The following is a 21,877-nucleotide window of genomic DNA, read 5'->3' as shown; positions in this document are numbered from 1 at the left end:
AGATGATCCGACCCCATCAGAGAGTCCGCCGTACCTCGGCTAGGGGTCAGGGCTTCCGCAGTGCAAGGTGTCGCCATCACCAGTCCGAGTGCCGGGGCACCCGTCCCAAGCCTTCCACACCGTCGGGCCCCTTCCCGCCAGGCTCCTTCAGTCACCGTCGAGCGGCGGGCCAGATCCCCTCCAGACCGCAACTTTCAGCACCAGGCCCAGCCGAGGCGCCCGGACAGCTCTCCAATACGCTCCGCCCCTCGGGCTCGCCGCCGTCGTCCTGTGATCTCGGGCGAACTTTTGGGGGGGTTCCCCCGGGGCGATCCGAACCAAAACAGCACCGGTGTATGCCCCTGATGTTCCGCCACGCTCCTCTCCCGCGCTGAGCCTCAGCGGGGGGAGAGAAGCATAAGAAAAGGGCTTTAGCTTGGCCGGGCCGGAGGAGCTACGGGAGGAAGCGTCCGCTCACCCCGCCATCTTGGCCACGCCCCCTAGAAGAACTTTTTGCTTGGACCTTTTGTGTCTTTAAATCCTCCAGGACCTTAAAAGACTTTGGCTGCACCTAGCGCCTCGTGAGCGCTATATTTTAATAAGAAGGAGGAGAGTGTGGGCGTGCAGCGCTGAGTTGCCGCCCTTTTAAAGGGAATCCCCATCGTAGGGATTCCCCCGTGATACCTCTTGGAGCGGGTGCCCACCCCGCATTCTTTTCATGACGAGCGGGAGCCCACCCCGCTTTGTATATGTTTGAAATGGAGGGTGCCCACCCGCATCATGCACCTTTGAAATGGCGGGTGCCCACCCCGCATCATGCACCTTTGAAATGGCGGGTGCCCACCCCGCTTGATGTTATGTTATGTTATGTTATGTTATGTTAAATTTATTTCTAGAGCCCAAGTACACCCAAAGGTTTCATGGCGCTATGGCAATGGCGTACTAAATCAGGAGGTTACTGGTAAGCTTGAATGAATAAGAAAGTTTTGAGGAGAGATCTAAAGTGTGGCAAAGATATTTCGAGTCTGAGTTCCAAAGGAAGGGAATTCCACATCTGCGGTGCCAGAAAGGAGAAACTGAGTCCACCGTGTTTTTTCCGATTAAAGCGGGAAGGGGTGAGAAAATTGGAGTGTGACGAACGGAGTGCACGAGTAGGAGAATAACGAGAGATTAAGGAGGAAATTAAGGCAGGCCCCTTACAAGTAAGGGCTTTAAAAATAGTACAGCCCAATTTAAACAGACAGCGTTTGGCAACTGGGAGCCAGTGAAGGAGTTTCAGCAGTGGGCGGACATGTTGAGTACGTGATTGGTGAGTTATGAGGCGAGCGGCCTGATTCTGGACCAGCTGAAGGCGATGGAGTTGATAGACAGGAATGCCAACATAAAGAGAGTTGGCATAGTCTATCCGTGAGATGACCAAGGCCATGAGAACCACAGTGAGGGCCTCGGTGGTGAAAAATCTTGCGATCTTCCGGATTCTGCGTAGATGGAAGAAGCATGAAGATGTGACTGCACCGATCTGAGGCTTCATGGACAGGTCGCTGCTGATGATTACTCCAAGGCTTTTAACCGATTTGGAGGGTATAGGAGGATTTCCTAGCGAGGGGGGCCAAAAATTGTTGTTCCAGGGATTTGAGGAGCCGGTCAACACAAGCTCGGTCTTATCAGGGTTGAGCTTGAGTTGACTGATGTTCATCCAATCCCTGCTAGGGCATAGAGTAGCCTGAAAGCTGGAGATAGACGCGGCAGTAGAGTTAATGTTGAAGACAATTTGAAGATCGTCTGCATAGTTGAAGCAGACTACTTCAAAGTTACGAAGTGAGTAGATAAGAGGGACCATGTATAGGTTGAAGAGTAAGGGAGAAAGAGACGAGCCCTGTGGCACACCGCAGGTTAGAGAGGTCTTTTTGGCGGAGAAGGCGGCAAGGCGAACGGCCTGCGAGCTGTCTCCCAAAAAAGAGGAAATCCATTTTAGGGCCGTGCCCTGAATGCCAGCATCTCTGACACGGTCGATCAAGAGGTTGTGATCGACCGTGTCAAAGGCGGCCGTAAGGTCTAAAAGAACAAGGGCTTGGGAGAGATTGTTATCCGCCCCCCTGCGGAGCTCATTCATCACAGCAAGTATAACCTGCTCGGTAGAGTGTGCGGGCCTAAAACCGGCCCGGTGGGGGTCAAGAAAAGATGAACATTCAATAAAGGAGCTAAGGCATTGTGTAACATGAGCCTCCAAGATCTTGCTCAGGTAGGGAAGGAGGGAGATGGGACGATAGTTGGTAAGATTGGTGGGATCGGCATGAGGCTTCTTCAAAATGGGAATGGCCTCTGCTACTTTGAAGGAGGCGGGGACAACCCCTGTTTTTAGTGAGATATTAATGAACGCAAGCGGGGGATCAGGGCAAGAGAGAAAAGCTTCTGAGAGGAAGCTTTTCTCTCTTGCCCTGATCCCCCTGATGCTTTTGTGAGGAGGGGATGAGGTTGAGGTGATGTTTAGGGTAGTTGGGGTGAGCGTGGGTGGAAAGCTTTGAGTGTCGGACGAGGAATGGGTGCTGTTGGTTTTAGTGGAGTGGTTGTCATATCCTAAGGTATCTGCTGGGACTGGACTGAGTGTGAGAGATGGGTCGTCAGAGGAGTTTGTTTTGTGGTTGCTTTAGCACGGGTGTTCTGTGACATACTGGGATTGGGTGTATGTTGGATTTTTGTCATTTTGGTCTTGTTTAGTTTTGATAAAGATACTTTATTTTTTCTAAACTGTTGTGGTGTCCTTTTGTGGTGTTTTCACTGTGTTACTGTGAGTGTTGGTACAAATTCTTTACACATTGCCATTGGTATAAGCCTGTCTGCTCGTGTCAAGCTACCAAGGGGGTGAGCAGGGGTTATCTAAAGTGTGTATCTCCCTTACCCTGACTAGAAGCAAGGGTCCCTATTTGGACAAAGGTATCTACATCTGCCAATTTGAGACCCCCATTTCTAACATTGGTGGTCAGCAGTGGGATTTGAACCTATATTTGTACTTGACCCACAGTGATTGGTGTACATCACTAGTTTAGTGCAGACCACTAGGCAACCATATACTGTGTTTTATTTGTGGTTCTATTTTTGAGTGACCCTTAAAGTATCCACGCATTATGTCTCAGAAGGTTAAACCAGCAAGTGAGATGACAGAATTGGAGTTTGATATTGAGGTTTTGCATACCTACAGAGTAGATCAGCTCAAGCAATTTTGCAAAGATTTTGGATGTCCCATGACGAGCAGCTCCACGAAGGAAGAGCTTTAGAAGGCCTTATGGGCCTGGTGGGAGGCCAAAGAGGCTGGGGAGACAGAGGATGCAGAGGTGGATGAGGATGCACAAGGGGATGGTTTCAGGTCACAGGATCTGTCTGAGTCAAGAGCAGCCTGCAGGGCTGGCAGCAACCATTACGCTAGGAACTTTTCCCCAGAGGAGCTGGAGGAAAACCAAAGGGTCAGAGAGCATGAAGTTCAGCTTTTAAACTTAAAGATGAAGCAATTGGAAATGGATAACCAAAAGGCTGCCATAGAGAGAGATAAGATGGCAGAGGAGAAAAAGAACGCTCTTGAATTGGAGGAAAATAAATTGCTTTTGGTTCATGAGTTGAGCATGAGGGAGCTGGACATTAAGGCCAAGCAAGTGGAGTCCAGTTCAAATGCTGGCAGCGTACAACTGGTGCAAGGGGGTAAGGTTTACATACCCAAGGACCCAGTGCACAATTACCAGAGGGATGAAGATATTTATGCCTGGTTTACAGCGTATGAGATATCCTTGAGAATGAATGAGGTTCCTGAGAATAATTGGGAGGTGGGCCTGCGGAAACACTTTGAGGCCTCTGGGAGGGACACCCTACCACCTTTGGAGCAGGCGGGTAACCTGACCCATCCCCTTATGAAGGAGGCTTTATGCCTCTGGTATGGGCTCACACCAGAGCAGTATAGAGAGAAGTTTAGGAACTTTAAGAAGCTTGATTCTCATATTTGGGTTGAATGTGTGAACATATATAACCGTGCACTGGATGGTTGGATATAGAGCAGCAAGGTAACTGATTACCAGGGGTTGTATAACTTAATTGGTTGGGAGCACTTGAGTAGTCTGTGTGTTCCAGAGCTGCACTAGCATCTATTGGATAGTAAGCTAACTGACCCCAGGGAGCTTGCTAAGTAGGCAGACCGCTGGTCTAGCATTAGGGTCCACAAGGGGATTGTGGGTAGCCCCGCCAAAGGTGGGCAGGATCCCCAGCAGAAGAGTGCGGGGGACAAGGGTACCCAAAAGAAGTTCTTGAAAGGGCTGCAAAACAGTTTCCAGGGTAAGGAATCCCCACACCCCAAGGCTAAAGCATCCTGGCCCCCTAAGGTCAGGTGCAACAACCGGGGTCTCCAACAGTGTTATTCATGCAATCAGGTGGGCTGCATTGCAAGAGATCCCAGGTGCCCCAATACACCATCAGCACCCACTGGTGCACCACCACCAGGGTTAGTAAGTGTAGTGCTGGGGGAAGAATTGGTTCCTAGGGAGGGGGGAGCAAGCAGTTATGAACCTTGTCTCATTAGGATACATAGAGATGGTCCAGGGATCCTATCTGCCTGAGAACACTAAGAAATACATGCATCAATGGGAGGAGGGTGGAGGCTCTGAGAGACACAGGAGCCAGTGTGACATCTGTCTGGTGTCAATGGGTGTCTGAAGTGCAGGTTATTCCCAATGTACTTCGCCCTGTAGTTGCAACAGACAACTCTGTAAGGTGGCGCTAGTTCCCTTTGAGTGTGGGGGTGTCTCAGGTTCCCTGAAGGTTGTTGTTAGTCCATCCATGCCTGTTGACTGTCTGCTTGGCAATGACCAGGAGAGTTCCTCATCTAAGGAGGTGGAAAGCCAGGCTCATTTGGAGATGTTGGGTCTGCCTGAGTGGGTCTGTGTGACCACTCGGTCAATGGCAGCCAGTAGGGGTAATCGAAAGGACCTGGAGCCTGAAACAGTGTTTCAGGTGCCTGCCAGAAAGTGGAAGGGAAGGGGGCGTGGGAAAACTGCCCCCGAAGTTCCCACGGTCCAGGAGGTGGCAAAACCTGAGGGGGATGCCCTGGAACGAACAGGGCAACAAGTGGACGAACTGGGCAACCTGCCTGAGCTGACCCATTGGCAGCAGGAAGGAGGTCCGTCCAGGGAGAAGTTCTGCAGAGCGCAGATGGAGTGCCCTACTCTTGTGGGTTTGAGGAAACAGGCTGCAAACCAGGCAGCAGGTGATCAGTCTGGATCACATGTGATTTACTGGGAAGATGGATTGTTGTATAGTGAGCTTAGGGTTGCTGAGCCGGGTGCAGCCCATGTGCTGGTGGTACGCGAGGGCTTCAGGACCTTCCTACTGGTCTGGCTCATGACGTGCCTCTAGCAGGACATTTGGGGTGTGACAAGACCTTTCAGAGGCTTGTCATCCACTTTTACTGGCCCCAAATGAGAGGGCACGTTGGCACACTTTGTAGATCTTGTCCAACTTGCCAGGCAAGTGGCAAGAGTGGAGGGAAGTGTAACGCTCCCCTCCAACCCTTTCCTGTAGTGAGCACCCCTTTTGAGTGGGTGGGCATTGACATTGTGTGTCCACTAGAACCCAAGACAGCCTTAAGCAACAAGTTTATCTTGGTCTTGGTGGACCATGCCACCCGTTACACGGAAGCTGTCCCTCTCCGACAATCACAGCCCCCATGGTGGACCGTGCATTGATGGGGATCTTTTCCCATGTGGGGTTCCCCAGAGAGGTGTACTCGGACCGCTGTACAAACTTCATTTCATTTCTGAGCGCGGTATGGCATACAAGTTCACCACTCCTTACCATCCTCAAGGGAATGGGTTGGTTGAGAGATTCAACCAAACCCTGAAGGGCATGATAAAGGGTCTTGCAGAACCCATGAGACAGAAGTGGGAAGTCTTTTTGCCATGCCTGCTGTTTGCTTACAGGGAGGTACCGCAGATGTCTTTAGGGTTGTATGGGCACCCTGTGAGAGGACCTGTGAGTCTGATGAAGGGGGGCTGTGAGAGAACTCCTGGTAAGACCCCACAATATGTGTTCAGCTATGTGCCGACCTTCAGAAACCAGACTCAACGCTTCAGGAAACTCGCTCAGGCGAATCTGGAAGCTAGCCAGGAAGAAATGAAAAGATGGTATGACCAGAATGCCACTCTGGTCGAATTTCAGCTTGGCCAGAAAGTGTGGGTGATGTCACCAGTGGAGCCTTGTGCACTCCAAGATAAGCGGACTGGTCCATATGAGGTGGTGGAGCGCAAGAGTGAGGTGACCTATTTGCTTAACTTGCAGACTCCGAGGAACCTGTGAGGGTCCTGCATGCAAACCGCCTCAAGCTGCACACTGAGAGGTCTGAAGTAACTATGCTCCTTGCAACAGATGATGGAATGGAGGAGGAGAGTGAGCCTCTTCCTGACCTCCTGTCAGCAAAAGAACATGATGGGTCAGTGGATGGGGTAAACCTCTCTACTACCCTGACCCCAGAGTAGCAGAGGGACTGTCGCCAGGTGCTGGGACGGTTCGCCTCGCTGTTGTCCCCGACAGCAGGAGTCACCAATTGGTGCATCCATGATGTGGACACTGGAGACAGTCTACCTGTGAAGCAGAAATTTTACAGGGTAGCTGACAAAGTCAGGGCCAACATCAAGGAAGAAGATTCCAAGATCTTGGCATTAGGGGGGATAGAGCCATCAAGCAGCCCCTGGGCCAGCTCAGTGGTCTTAGTGCCAAAAGCTGCTGCACACGGTGCCACTCCAGAACTCCGGTTCTGTTTGGACTACCGTGGGCTCAATGCAGTCACTAAGACTGATTCACATCCCATCCCAGAGCTGATGGGCTCGTTGATGGTTGGGAGTTGCCCGGTACCTCAGTACATTTGATTTGACATTTGGGTGCTGGCAGATTGCCTTAACCGATGGGGCAAAAGAGAGGTCAGCGTTTTCAAATCTAGAGGGGCACTACCAGTTCCGGGTTATGCCCTTTGGGTTGAAGAACGCCCCTGCCACCTTCCAGAGACTGGTCAACCAGGTACTGTCCGGGCTGGAGGAATTCAGCGCCTCTAACCTGGATGACATTGCTGTGTTCAGCTCCACCTCTGTGAAGTGTTGAAGGCTTTGCGAAGGGCAGCCCTCACTATCAAGGCTAGTAAGTGCCAGATAGGGCAGGGATCTGTGGTGTACTTAGGACACCAGGTAGGGAGCGGCCAGGTGGCACCCCTACAAGCGAAGATTGACACTGTTCTGGCTTGGGTGCCCCCCAAGACCCAGACAGAGGTGAGAGCCTTCCTAGGTATCACCAGGTACTACAGACAGTTTGTCAAGGGGTATGGCACCATTGTTGCCCCCTTGACAGAGCTGACTTCAAGGAAGGAGCCCAGGAAGGTGATCTGGACTGATGCCTGCCAGACTGCTTTAAATTTCCTGAAATCTGCCATGTGCACGGCATCCGTGCTTAAGGCATCTGACTTCTCCAGAGAATTAGTGCAGACAGATGCTACAGAGCATGGTGTGGGAGCAGTACTCTCACAATTGAAAGACAGGAGCTTGGACCAACCTGTAGCTTTCATCAGTAGGAGGCTACTTCCCAAAGAACAGAGGTGGAGTGCAATTGAAAGTGAAGCTTTTGCTGTGGTCTGGGTGCTGAAGAAGCTAAGGCACTACTTGTTTGGGACTCACTTTCGGGTTCAGACAGACCACAAGCCCCTCAGATGGTTGATGCAAATGAGTGGTGAGAATCCGAAACTGTTGAGGTGGTCCATATCCCTACAGGGAATGGACTTTACGGTGGAACACCGCCATGGTACGGAACACACCAATGCTGATGGTCTGTCCAGGTTCTTCTGCCTTAGTGATGAAAACTCCCAAGAGGGTGGTAAGTTCTCCCCACTTTTCAGCTGGAGGGGACACATGTTAGACTTGGTATCCTTGGCGTGGTTTTCCCTGACTTTTTGCCTCTGCCTCCTGTGTTTTTGATGCTGTGTTGGATTTCCTTTTTGCTGGCTTCGATGCTTTGGGCACTTTGCCACTGCTGATCAGTGTAAATTGTGAATGTGACTGGTTCGCCCTGATTGGCATATTTGATCTACTAGTAGGTCTCTAGTAAAGTGCACTAATTGTGCCAGGGCTGGTAAATCAAATGGTACTAGTGGGCCTGCAGCACTGATTGTGCCACCCACATGAGTAACCCTGAAAAGATGACTCAGGCCTGCCACCGCGGTGCCTATGCAAAGTTTGTTAACTGCCATGTCAACTTGGCAAGTGCACCCACTTGCCAGGCCATAACCTTCCCTTTTCTTACGTATCAGACACTCCTATGGAAGGCCCAAGGTACATCCCTGGGCAGGGTGCAGCGTTCCCATAGGACATAATGGGGAGTTTGTTTGTAACGTCTTATAAACATAACTGCCCCTGGGAACAAGGTAGGAAAATAAAGTTTAGTATGCCTGAACTCAGAATATTAAAATGCAGCTTTTAGTGAGGGTGATCTTTATATTCTGTGTTTGAAAACATCACTTTTAGAAAGTGTAAGGGTTCTCAGAATCTTCTGCAGGAGCGTCAGGAATCTGAAGAGTAAGTCTCCGTCTTCCCCTACGGCCTTCCGTCTCTATCAAACCCTAGAGAACCGGATGACACGCCAGGGGAAAACAGGGTAACAAAACAAGGGAAGGAGGGTGTGACTTCAGTGGTTGGGCTGTGGTGGAACCAAGGATGTAGCTCTTCTCTGGACGCTGCAATAGAAAAGGCCTAATCACTCTTCCTTATCTCCTCATGCACTGCAAACCATAAACATTACCAAGCCCACCTACCGCTGGGGTCCTGTCTTCTTGTATGATGGTGGGGCACCTCTATTGGGAAAGACAGGGACTCAGGAGAGGGCAGGCGTAGAATAAGCAGGCCAAGAGTTCCTATACCACATGAAGTAAACAATTCAGAGGATATTCTTTAACTGTAACATCAATTTCTCCATATGCTTTCTTATAGATCTATCACTCACTAATGGTAACATACATCCCTTCCTTGTATTTTCCAATGACAGATAACAAGGCGAATATATTCAGATGTAGGTCAAGACCTGGTGGGAAAAAACAGAGCGATAACTATTACTTCCACTCACTATATAAAGCGACCATAAGCACACAAGAAAGGTGGAGCGCACAGCGCTGTTACCGTGTTTCAGTCGTACACCGGCCCTTGAATCGTGGTCCACGCTAGCGTCCCCTTTGAGTTACTAAAGTCTTCTGTCTCAGAGGAGACTAACACCACGGCAAAAGGAGTAGGGATAGTGCTGGACTGGGAAGATGCGGGAGTAAATGGTGTGCGGCCCCAGCAGCAAGCCAGGTGCTGTCGGGACGCGATGATCCAGTAGTGAAAGGAAACAGTAATGTAGGCTATCGGGTGATGTGACGAGTGGCCCCGTGAATTCCTAAACCCTCAATCACTGAGCGGGGACTTGAGGAATGAACGGAGTGGGGAGGACACGGCGATTGAGAGAAATAATAAGAAGGCAGACATACATAACACCGCCACCCAGGAGTGAGCGCCACTACAAAGGAGCAGCACAGGGATAGGGAAAGGACTTGCACTCACACGAAATGCCGCCACACGTGACGGAAGTCAAATACACGCAAAGCAAAAGCGAGCCGCAAAGGTGTAGAAGGGCTCGCTGCTACAATTACTTGGCGTCTTTGCAAACACGCCAAATACTCGGGCAGAACCCGCGAAGGTTCAAACTCCAAGTTACACAACTCCGGAAACAGGAAATCTCTCTCTCCGGAAGTCAGGCACACGGACAAAACCAGGACTCCAAGCTAGAACGCTAAGCGCGTTCGTACGCGCCCAGTATCCTTATATACTGGATCGTCTATTGATCCGAGTCACGGGGCATGACAGAAAGTAGGTATTTTCTTGTTTGGTCATCCAGTGTGCCTCTGCTAGGATATGGATTGCCTGTCTGGGTTTGGAGTGTCAGGGGGAGGAGCAGTGACTCCAGAGACCCTGATGTGTCAGGACTGGGCTGAATAGACCTGGGCTGCATTTAGAGTAGGGGGACGAGATTTCCTTTCGCCTGAATGGGCCTGGTCTGCCTTCCACAATGCTGTCTCCACTTCCTGCCAGGAAGCTGCACCAGAGAGGACAGAACTGGTTGTGGCTGGGTACAGGGCTTCTCTGCCACCAGAGAACAAAGGTTTTTGTAGTATAAATATTGGGGCCCAAACCCCAGAACTTTAGATCATTCCTGGAATTCAAGAGGATCCCTTTGCCAAGGAGAAGAGCTGGAGAAACTGAGGAGGAGTACTGTGTGTCTGGGGTTGGCCTGCAGTTACTATTTCTGCCAAGGAAAGGAGAAGGACTTTGTTGTGTGCTGTGTCCCCTGCTTAAAGAAGATCTCCAAGGGCCTGTGTATGCTGGACTCCTGTTCTGAAGTCTCAAGGACACAAAGACTTAACCCCCAGCTCCCCAGAACGATGCTATTGTGAGTTCTGACCCGCCTAGAGGTGCCTATGCCAGTTTTGGACCTCTGGAGGTTGTTGCTGCTGTTTGGGAGCTGGAAGAAAGAAGAAACATGAAGAATTGCTAAAATTGACGCATCGCTCTCCTTGCGGCTGTTTTTCTCCACGGCGTGAGAATTTCCACGCATTGCCGTGCCGCTGCAAAAACCGTCACAACGTCTGTCGCCGCTGCAAGAATCGACGCATCGAGGGATTGCAGCTGAAGAGTACTGATGCAGTGCTACTCAACGCTGCTGCACCGATCGCTGACGCATCCCGGAGTGCGGCATGCTTTACCGACGCATCGCCTGGCAACCGGAACCGACAAGAACAATAGACGCATCACTCCCCATACAGCCCAGAACCGCCGCAACACGTCCTGTGCGGGCCACATAACTGTTTTATTGCCTTCCTAAGGTCTCAGGAGTGTTGCATCACTTTGTTTTCCGAATTTGCAGCTGTTAGGCTTGGGAAGTTTTGATGCATCTCCAGGTACTTTGGTGAAAAGTCACGCATCCATAGATTTCTATGGTACAAGTTCTTGAAACCTTTTGAAAGTCATATTTTTAATGGTGTATGTTGGATTTTTGTTGTTGTGGTCTTGTTTAGTTTAGATAAAGATACTTTATGTTTTTTAAACTGTTGTGGTGTCCTTTGGTGGTGTTTTTACTGTGTTACTGTGAGTGTTGGTACAAATACTTTACACATTGCCTTTGGGATAAGCTTGTCTGCTCGTGCCAAGCTACCAAGGGGGTGAGCAGGGGTTATCTACAGTGTGTATCCCCCTTACACAGACTAGAAGCAAGAGTCCCAATTTAGACAAAACAAACCTACCTCTGCCAACTAGAGGCCCCCATTTCTAACAATTACATTGTACACTATTTTTCAAAATTGGTAACGGATTTTTCTTTGTTGTGTTTTCACATTATTACAGTTTGAAGTGCTGCATAACTATTGTACACATTGCCTCTAAGTTATGCCTAAGCACTTTGTGCCAATCTACCAGAGGGTTAAGCATTGGTTAATAGGAGGTCTGTTTGTGTTTCACCCTAACAGAGATTGTGGTTTCTGCTTGCGTAGGGTTTCACCCCCCTCAACCAGTAAACCAATTTCCACCACTGTGGTAGACGGCAAATGGATGGAGATAGCTGTCACTGGTTTCTTTTTTGATTTTTTACCTCAGTGTCTTAATTTTGGGGGAAATGCATGCTTAGTTAGTAGGTGTCAATTACATCTGTCTGCTTTAGGGATTTGTGAAGGTTTTGAGTTACCAATCATAAGAGGTGTTCACCAGGGATGCGTCCTGGCACCCACTTTATTTCTGTTACTCATTAGTGGGTGCATTGCCTATCTCATGGATTGTCATAACAACTCCCCCATAATGGCTAATGACTGGGTCCTAGGTACCGGTTTTGCTCTTAGCAGATGACACATTTCTACTTTCTGAAACACTGTAGCTTAAACACCCTCCCGGGGAAGTTTCTCTTATTCTGTAATGTCCATGGCCTAGAAATAAACAACAAGAAAACAAAATTCATGGTATTCAACTATTGGATGTAAATCAGGGGGAAGTTAGTGCTAAGGGGGTACAGCCTTGAAAGGGTCCATGGATTTGATTATCTTGGTGTGAAACTCAGCGACTCCCACAATAGTACGGACCTGATTAAAAAAAGCACATTTACTCTCAAATCTAGAGCCATCTCCATAGCAATGTTTGCTAATAGGGCAGCTTCATAACCAATCTCCCCACCATTAGAAATATATAAGGTCCAAGTGAGTGGGGCAGCTCTAAATAAGACTAACTTGTGGGGCTACTGTAACTTAGATTTGCTTGTTAGAAGCGAAAATGCCTTTATTAAATCCATGCTAAGGCGGCAAAAAAGTGCCCCACTATTACCACCGAGGTTTGGCTTAAATCTCAGACAAATCTCAGATATAGCCTCCATTAAAACTATATTATACTGGATTAGGCTCTGGACTACAGAGGATTTGTCGCTGTATACAAAGACCATCTGCGGGAGATAGTGGTCAATCGCCCATGTTAAATCCTGATGGACCAGGGTAGGATGAACTGAATATTTTCTGAAGCCTTCGTCTATACTTAAAGGTGCTCAAGATTTGGTTAAACAGTGCTGTTGGAACACTGTAATTTTGAAATAGAATGTTGACTGAACCCTCTGGCAGCCTGACTGACTTATGCTTGTTCCACAAATGTGCACCTCAATTCGAGGAATTCATGGACAATGTGAAAGCTCCACTTATAAGTTCCTATAAATAAATTTAGACTAGGGATCTTGCCAATAGCATTGTTTACCTTCTCTTGGACAAAAAATAATGATATTCTCAATAATTTATGTCCAATGGTCTGCCAAACTGTGAAAAATGAAGAACATGTTGTCTTCTTTTGTCATGCATATGCAAAACAGTGAGCTTACTGGATTGTTCCCTCGTTGTCGGGTCCTCCAGTTTGACAATCGACACACAATAAATGCAACGTTGTTTATTCAGTCTCCAAGTTTTTATGCTCATTTTTGCACAACAGATTAAAGGTCTGGACAAATATTTCAATCTAAGGGAGATTTTTAACTTCTTAATGTTTTAATGTTTTTAGAACCAATTTAATGTTTGTACTATGCATTTTATGTCTACCTACATTAGTTAAGTGCCTTAATATCTCTAAAATAGTATGTACTGCTTGATATCACGGTTGGCATAGCGGACCATGTTAGAGCTTATCATTATGTTCTTTTTGAGGTTTTTTGCTTTCTTGAATTTGCTATAGCAAGGAGACACTTTAATTTGCCCAAACATAAAGAGATGAACTGTGTTCTTAATCTATTTTAAATTGGATGCTTGTAATTAATTCTGTATTTGTCCTCCCGAAAATTGTCTCAGTATGGAGCTTCCCCGTTGTGCTCTGTTGCATCCAGACGCAATACCACTTTAATTTTTATCCCACATTTCCAGTAATGAACCCTTTATCTTTTTAATTCAACATTCATATTGCCTGAAGTTTATCTGTGATGCTTTGCTACTGTCTTCTTTTACGGTTTTCCAAACAAAAAACAAAAATAAAGTTGTTTGATGATTGATGCTGATGATGAGTTACATGTCTCATGTGTCTTGGTGTTTCCCTCTTCTTCTTTACTTTATTAAATTAAGGGAGAGGTGCTCTATTTTGTTTTGCATTGTGTGTTTGTTCAGAGATTTCCCCAGGGCAATATGTATATTACTGTCTCTGTGCATTGGGGATGCCATGGAGCTCTGTGTTTGTCTGTTAGAGGTTCTGTGATGCTCCTCGGATGAGGTACAGTGAATATCAGTGAATGTCGTAGCTCCTAGTGGGGCATTTACCCAGTGCCTTACATGAAAGATTAAATGATGATAGATCTACGTATGAATTTTAAAGCTCGCTAAAATGTAGCCTTGTAGACAAGCCTTCAGCTGTCAACACCATCAACCATGACGTCTTCCTAGAAACCATAGTAGAAACAATGGTCAGGGACTGAACTGCCCTAAATGATGTGGGTCAGACTTATGAAGCAGGATTAAGTTTCTTTGAGAGTCTTGAGATAAATGCTTGACCCTTTTGCCTGTGGCCTTAGAAGTTCGTGGGAGAGATGGGAGGCCGAGCATTTATCCTGCTGTAATGTGGGATGCACTCTGATGTAATTGATCCACATTTGTTGCAGGACAGACTTGATTGCTCTGGAACCTGGTTGGCTTTTTAATCTGTTTGGTACAATTTGTCACACTTGATTTTGGTTAAGACTTTCTTAATCGTTGCTGCCGCTGGTTCTCTTTGCTGCATCTCCCATTTCCTAGAGCAGCTATTAACTCTCTCTGGACCCGTACCTGTTCCTTTTCTTACACTGTGTAAACATCACTGTAGAATTGCAGTTTGAAGAAATTTTGTTTGAATCCCGGGTCTTTTTTTTTCTTCTCATCTACGCTTAAAATAGGGGGAGTGGGGGAATGGAGTGGAAAAAGCAGCCAAATGATGTATGGACCATCCACATTTAGGAGCACTTCCATAGTCAGTGAATGTAGTTATTTTGCCCTAAGAAAACTGTTGCATGACAAATCTAAACATTATATTTGTGAATAACAATTTATGAACCTGATTTCAGGTGACCAGTCACGTTTTGATCTCTGCTCGAAAAACGGAGTTAGAAGTTGTGTGATTTTTATTGCATCGGATAATTACCTGGTGCTGTTAAATTCCCTATAATATTCCAAGGATGGTTACAGTTCCTACATAAAGAAAAGAATAGTAATAGCCAAAGAATAGGCTGTAAAGAGTAGGGGATGTCTCCAAGGACAAAGTGAGTGTGTAGAGTGAGGAGAGGATACTCCTTGTTGTGGTACTTGGTGCCCTCACACACCCTTGCGGATGTTTAGCATCATCATTGGGCACAGTTGCTCCTCGTGGGGGTGGCGCTGCAGTCCCTCACGGGCCCTTGGTTAGGGGCTCTCTGGTGGAGTTCTTTTAGGAGTTGCCGCATTTGTGAGTGTGGGTGTGTGGGTAGGGGTGTGCTAGTGAGTGCAGGTTATAAAATTGAGACAGGGTCCAAAAATAGTTTAATTGGGAGGTCCGGTACCTGTCACTCGGGACGTACCAGCAGCTACCTCCATTAAGGTATTGTTACTTCTCTCTTACCTCTAACATTATTACCTTCTACAGCCTTACAACGCGGCTCACGCTGACGGAGCCCACCACCGAGTTGGAGGGGGTAGGCTTGCGCCCGCGTCTTATGTTTTTTCAAGATTGTATATGTCTTTTTATTTTATTTTACACCTCTCTGCCTGCTCCACCATACGTGTACATAGCAGCTAGGTCACACCGTGCTAGTTACCTCACCGGAGATTACTCCATATGCACTGTATACGACCGGCACTTGCACGGCTCTGTGAGATTTTAGCCACTCTCCCCTCTACCTTCAGCGGAGACAAAGTTTTATTACCAGACTGATCCCCTACTCTCAGGATGTGCTAAGGCTCCGCAGCACCGTATCAGCCATCTTCAAGGGGATACTATACTCCTGTATCCATTTAGCACCATTTCAGTGTTGAATTCCAATGAGTTACTACTACCCCGTGTGTCGCACGCATTTCCTTGTAGGAACCACCACCCCTGGACTTTTGTCCGTTTACGCTGGGTAGTATCCCGGCCGCAATATAAGCATGACCACTGTATTTTGAACACGGTGGGTTTTATGCACTGGGCACCAGAGCACTGAATGTGCATGAGTGTCTAAGTTATATCAATAGCCTTGATATGTTACTACCTCTCCCCTTTCTTCTTCCCTCCCACCCCTTCTCTTCCCCCCCCCTTTTTTGTTATGTCTCCTCTTAGGCTGTGAACATGAATTTCGTATAAAAACGGATTCTGGACACGAATTGTCAAGCGTACCAGACCTAGGTAACGGATGGGATTACGGGCTGTCTCTTCCCGAACCCGTTCTTGGTATTTCCTTTTTTTTGGTCCTGACGAAGCGCTTCTGGATCCAATAGGGACCTTCAGAAAGCGCGAAACATGTTGACCTAACTTTTTTTACAGCACTCTTGTTAATACACTATATGGGTTGAGAGAAGTGGGACATTATTTGGTTAAGTTTCCCCTCTCATTATAGCACTATCGTGCAACTCCATCCCCGTCAATATTTTAATTTGAACCAGGGACCTCCCAATTAAACTATTTTTGGACCCTGTCTCAATTTTATAACCTGCACTCACTAGCACACCCCTACCCACACACCCACACTCACAAATGCGGCAACTCCTAAAAGAACTCCACCAGAGAGCCCCTAACCAAGGGCCCGTGAGGGACTGCAGCGCCACCCCCACGAGGAGCAACTGTGCCCAATGATGATGCTAAACATCCGCAAGGGTGTGTGAGGGCACCAAGTACCACAACAAGGAGTATCCTCTCCTCACTCTACACACTCACTTTGTCCTTGGAGACATCCCCTACTCTTTACAGCCTATTCTTTGGCTATTACTATTCTTTTCTTTATGTAGGAACTGTAACCATCCTTGGAATATTATATGACTTTTAGGAGCATTGGTTCAGGACCTTTTTCCATTCGCTCCTTGTCCCCTCTCTCATTGATTAGTTGCTGTTAAATTCCCACCATTTGTTACAAATTGGCAGATTAAACATGTCAGACTTTAACAATGGTACAAAGCCTGGTATTTACTGAGACGTGCGAAGTTAGGTGCAGTAAGTCATTTCCCAAAACGTCAGAATGGAAATCTGATAAATTTAGAACACCTTAGTTTTGGATTATGTCGGGCCTTGTTTGTGCTATGCAAGAAGTGAGTAGGGGCGTGGGATATAGCATCTCACATAGAGATTAGACTGTATTAGTGCATAAGATTCCCCTAAAAAAGGAGAATAACTATTTACTGTGCTGCCATAAGTGTTTAGCGACATCAGGTTTGTATCTTAACTTCCGTCTTTGATATACAAACATTGGTATTACATTAACAACAGCAAAGCAATCGCTTACGTATGGAGACATCAAAACCCTTTTCGCCTGTGTCCTTTGCACACCTTAAATAAACTCAATAAGGTTTCTCAGTGCACTCAGTAATCCAATTTTTTATAATATTCAACAAAATTTAATGTTGTGCTGTTCCATTCGTTTCACATCTTGAAAGATCCCACATGTAATGAGAATATAGTTATCTTTAAGAGATACATAGATGATATATTAATTATATGGAAGGGTAATTTGAAAGTGTTACAAGAAAATATTCGCAGACTAAACCAATGCCATGAGCAGATAAAATTCACGCATCAGATTGAAAAAGAAAAAAATTATATTCCTAGATGTCCTAGTACAAATTGATGGAAATGAGATTAAGACTAATGTACACACTAAAACAACTGACCGTAACAACTGTTTACATTTTAAAAGCTTTCATCAAGAATCATTAAAAAAGACACCATCCATTTTCACAATTCATTCGGTTGAAAAGAATAACAAGCCATTCGCAAGAAACTGAAGAAACCATTAAAAAATACGCCACAAGACACATCAAAAGAGGATACCCGAAGTCTTTAATTGAGGAATCCATGAACAGAGTTAATACCATTAACAGACAAACCTTATTGACACCCAAGGAATCCGTGAAAGAAGCACCAATAGTATGCGTATTAAAATATTCAACACAAGCAATGAAAATAAAAAATATCACCAATAAACATTGGATGATGATAAAAACAGAACCTGATTTACGGTGTATATCTGAAAAAAAAGTGGTTTTTGCTTATCAATGATCTTGCAATTTGAGAGAACTACCATCCAACAAAAAACCAGAGAACAAACTGAAAACTTTTAAAGGCATGCAAAAGTGTGAAAATTGCATTCACTGCAATAATGTCATCGTAGGAAATCAATTTACTCATCCATCACAAGGCACGAAGATAGCACTTCAACATTCAAGTACATGTGACACTATGAATGCAGTGTACATTATAAAATGCCCTTGTGGGAAAACATATGTGTGTGTTACGGAGAGAAAAATCAGAGTGAGAATCACTGAACATAAAAGTAGTATTTAATTAAAGAATGTGAAATCTACCGTAGCCATGCATTGGCTTGAAGCTGGCCATAATATTTCACAACACAGATTCACCATTCTTGAAGCGCCTACAACCAGACCTGATACTGATCCACATAAACAATTGCTTGGATCTGAATTTTACTGGATAAAAAGATTGAATTCCTTCCAACCGAACGGGATGAATGATCGTATTGAAATGTGATGTTTTCTTTAGAAGCTTTGGAATTGTCACATTAACAGAAATTTTGTTAATGATCATGATGATAATCATTAATCACGTGGTAAGGTTGTCAATGTGCAATCATATGGTACACATAGATCCATCATAGTTTTCCTGACTAATGCCTAGAATCACATAGTTGTAATTCTTTGTTTCATTAATTTTTTCGTTCATATCACATACAAAACATTGCGATGTTTCAATAATTTAATTTCATTGTAGATCCGTTTTGAATGTTTCTTGTCATTCAGACATTATTTTGCAATGTTTGTTATGTCAAAATATTTAGTTGCACCATTAATCAGTGTCCTTTATAAACCATATAATACATAGTCATATAGATGCCAGTAGCGGCATGTTGAAGCTGTCCTAGAACTTCCGAATATACAGGTTCTCCCAGAAGTTATATCAATTTATACACAAAAGACTGTGTTTATTTTTTGATATTTATTCATCATTCATGTTTTTTTTACTTTATTGATCACTATTTTGTCCGTTTTGTAATCTAGTTACTTTATCAGGTCGTAAAGATTCCACGACGCTACTGCGTTATGTTAAACCTCATGCGTACACAGGATTGTTTCCTTTAAATTAAGAGTCACATGACGTTACGTCATTTCGCTCAACGCACGACCAGGAAGTGCAAGCGCACGTAGCGCGATCTACACACAGATATCGGTTGATCCGTATTCTTTGAATTAAACAAGCAAGTTTATGTGGTTACATTATTGTTTTCAGCGCAATGGCACATCGCATGATAATGGTTACAGATATTAGGTTGGTTCGTGATTAACGGACAAAAAGGTTTGATTTTTATTTATGGCAATAGTTAACAGATGAAAATGTTGGATGCATATTCATGGCAATAGTTATAGGAAGACGAACACAATATTGAGTACCAACGGTTTATTAATTAAATCATATTATCTTTTCGGTAATGTAAATAAGTTTAAACTAAAGAAGGACTGATGTGGTTTCTTGTTTTTTATTATTTGTAGACCCCAGATGAAGGGTCAATTCAGAGCCGAAATGCATTGGGCCATGTTAAAATAATTGGATTGATGGAATTACTATAAACTATGGAATGTTCTAAATAAAAAAAAATGAATCAAAGAAGATAATAAATCTTTGATTTAATCAAAACAGAAACAGTTTATTTATTCATCTAAAGAAAGATTATGGTGTACGGAATTTTTTTAACAGAAACTCTAGTAGTTTCAATGTGAACAGTGCTCACATCCATCGGGAACCGGTTCGCCTGCCCTGACATTCATTCCTTTGCACACCTGCCATATTTTCTAAGTTGACCCCTGTACTTATGTGGCAGCAGTCACGCACCATTTAAGGGAACATGATCAATTCTAAAAGGAATATCCTGAAAATATCCTGCACTTGCTATTTGAAATGGGGAGTTTATTCATGTTTTAAATCTTCATAAATATGCCTGAATGCCACTTTCATGCTTGTTGAACTGTTGATGAGACACTAGGAACATTATAAATGTAAGTAACTATAGGATGCAAAGTAAATTCTTTACTGTACTTTAACTCAATTCTGCTATTGTCTGGTTTGTAGGTCACCACCATCATGACCCTGATGCGTGTAACTGTGTTTACCAAGCTGGAGGGTGTATGATAGCGGCAACACCACCTCCCAACATGGCCTGCCACTGCACACTCAACGGGATGAATTGTGTAGGAGGAATCCGAGACTGTGCCCAACCTAAGGCTTTCTTTTGTAAGAATCCAGATACATCTCTGGGCACCTGCCTTCAGGGTGGGGGTAACTGCAATGCCTATTCTGAGAGTTGTGACTGCAAGTATCACCCTGGTGGCTGTAAAATCTCTCGTTCGTCCATAGCCTACACTGCGTGTAAGTGTCAATACACATCAGCGTGGTCATGTGGTGGGAATATAGTGATGTGCAAAGATGCGACTTCTGAAAACTGTATTAAGCCTGATACATCCAAAGAGTCCTGTTTACAGGGAAACGGGGTCTGCGAATACAAGAAAAAAATCAACAGTGCTCAGTCATAGCGCTTTCCACATGAATCGTCACCGCGTAGCATTGCTTTACTTTGTTTGACCAATGATTCTGTGATCATGAAAATTCTAGAAGTGTCCTTTCCACTGAATTGTAAAGAGATAACTTTGTAACCATTCTAAATAAATGTTTCACTTGCACATTAAGTATATGATCTCTGTCAAATGCCCACCAGCAACCCAATTTAAACCCAATCTAAATCAGCTATTTTTCCCAGTGGTCTCTTGTATTTCTGAAAAGATCTCAATCTAGGACGCCCAATTCCAGAATTGTGTGGAAAAGCTATTTGGATTGATCTCAGTGTTCTGACTTAAAAATACCTGCCACTTTTTGGGACTCATTTACAGGAAACTGATGCAGCAATAAATGAGTAATTGACACCATCTATGTCTCCTGTAACTCATTACACAATCAGAGGTTTTTTGACACAACACTTTCCCTGTACAAGCACCAGGCATGACGAGTCATGCTACTCCCTCTGCAATATTGGCACCTGCCAGCGTTCTGTATTTTTCCCATCAAAATCACTTTGTTTCCCTGATAAAATTCATGATATAGTTAGATGTGGTCGGCTTTGTATGGGTGAGCGGTCCCTAATCTTATGTGTCCCACCAATGCATCATTGATGAATTTCATATGCTTTTCGTCAGCAAAGAGATGTTTAAATAGTTATTAAATGCTTAATAAAAACAACTTGTCCACTAAATGTAAGAAGTCTGGGAGTTTCATTTATTTATATCCACTATTTATACAAATGACTGTAGCTCTCTGTCCCTTTCCATATAGATCAAAACACTTTTAAAAAAAAAATGTTTTTATTAGCAATTTTCACAAAATTATATAATTATTTACATAAGCCCCCACCCCCACCTTTGGACCAAGGTATTACTTCAAATCATACCCATCCATTAGAGAGAAAAACAATTCGGTAAATCTGTAAGATAATACATCATGTGCTTATAAAATCTGTATAGTTACAATGAATATTCTCCCAATTGAACCCATATTATAGACCAAGCATTTTAGGTGTGATCTAGTTGCCAGTGCAAGAGCGGACCCCAGATCTGCATCCCTCTTCTCTTTTTTCTCCTCCCTTTGGTTTTGTATATGGCTACTTCCAGGGTACAAATTGCTAGTAATCTAGTCCTCCATTGTGCAAAGACCGGTGAAGTAGCATCCAGCCACGCTGAAGCTATGCAGAGTCGGAGGACAGCCATGGCTACAAAAATAAGGCCCTGCATATGATTAGGTCTTTGGTTGTTAGATACTCCTAACACAATTTCCTCCCGAGTGATAGATATTCTAGCTTGAAGAATTTCTGAAAGGAAGTCAGAGATTTCCTTTATCAAACCTGATAGTTTGTCGCATGAGGCAAACATGTGAATAGTGTCAGCAGCACCCATCGAACAACGTGGACAGGTTGTTCCCTTTCCTACTGCCCATTTTGCAATCTTATATGGTGTATAATAAAGGGAGAAAAAAGTTTTATAAAATTGTGCCTGGAGATTTATAGACATTAAACAAACCTGTGATAATTCGTACGCTCGCAAAGG

General features: G+C 45.0%; 1 protein-coding gene across 1 annotated transcript in view; it reads left to right on the top strand.

The window, feature by feature from the left end:
* Window positions 1-21,030, top strand: part of LOC146805860 (uncharacterized) — a 224,637-nt gene extending 203,607 nt beyond the window's left edge. Inside the window, exon 8 of the mRNA XM_085623190.1 lies at window positions 19,857-21,030. Within this exon, the coding sequence (XP_085479316.1) occupies window positions 19,857-20,317 (461 nt within the window). The 3' untranslated portion in view covers window positions 20,318-21,030. The remainder of the gene's footprint in view (window positions 1-19,856) is intronic.
* Window positions 21,031-21,877: the final 847 nt, after the last annotated feature.

The sequence above is a fragment of the Triturus cristatus genome, chromosome 8, assembly GCF_964204655.1.
Source record: "Triturus cristatus chromosome 8, aTriCri1.1, whole genome shotgun sequence".
Classification (NCBI taxonomy): domain Eukaryota; kingdom Metazoa; phylum Chordata; class Amphibia; order Caudata; family Salamandridae; genus Triturus; species Triturus cristatus.
Note: the sequence above shows the minus strand (reverse complement) of the source record. Positions and strands in the feature narration are given on the sequence as shown.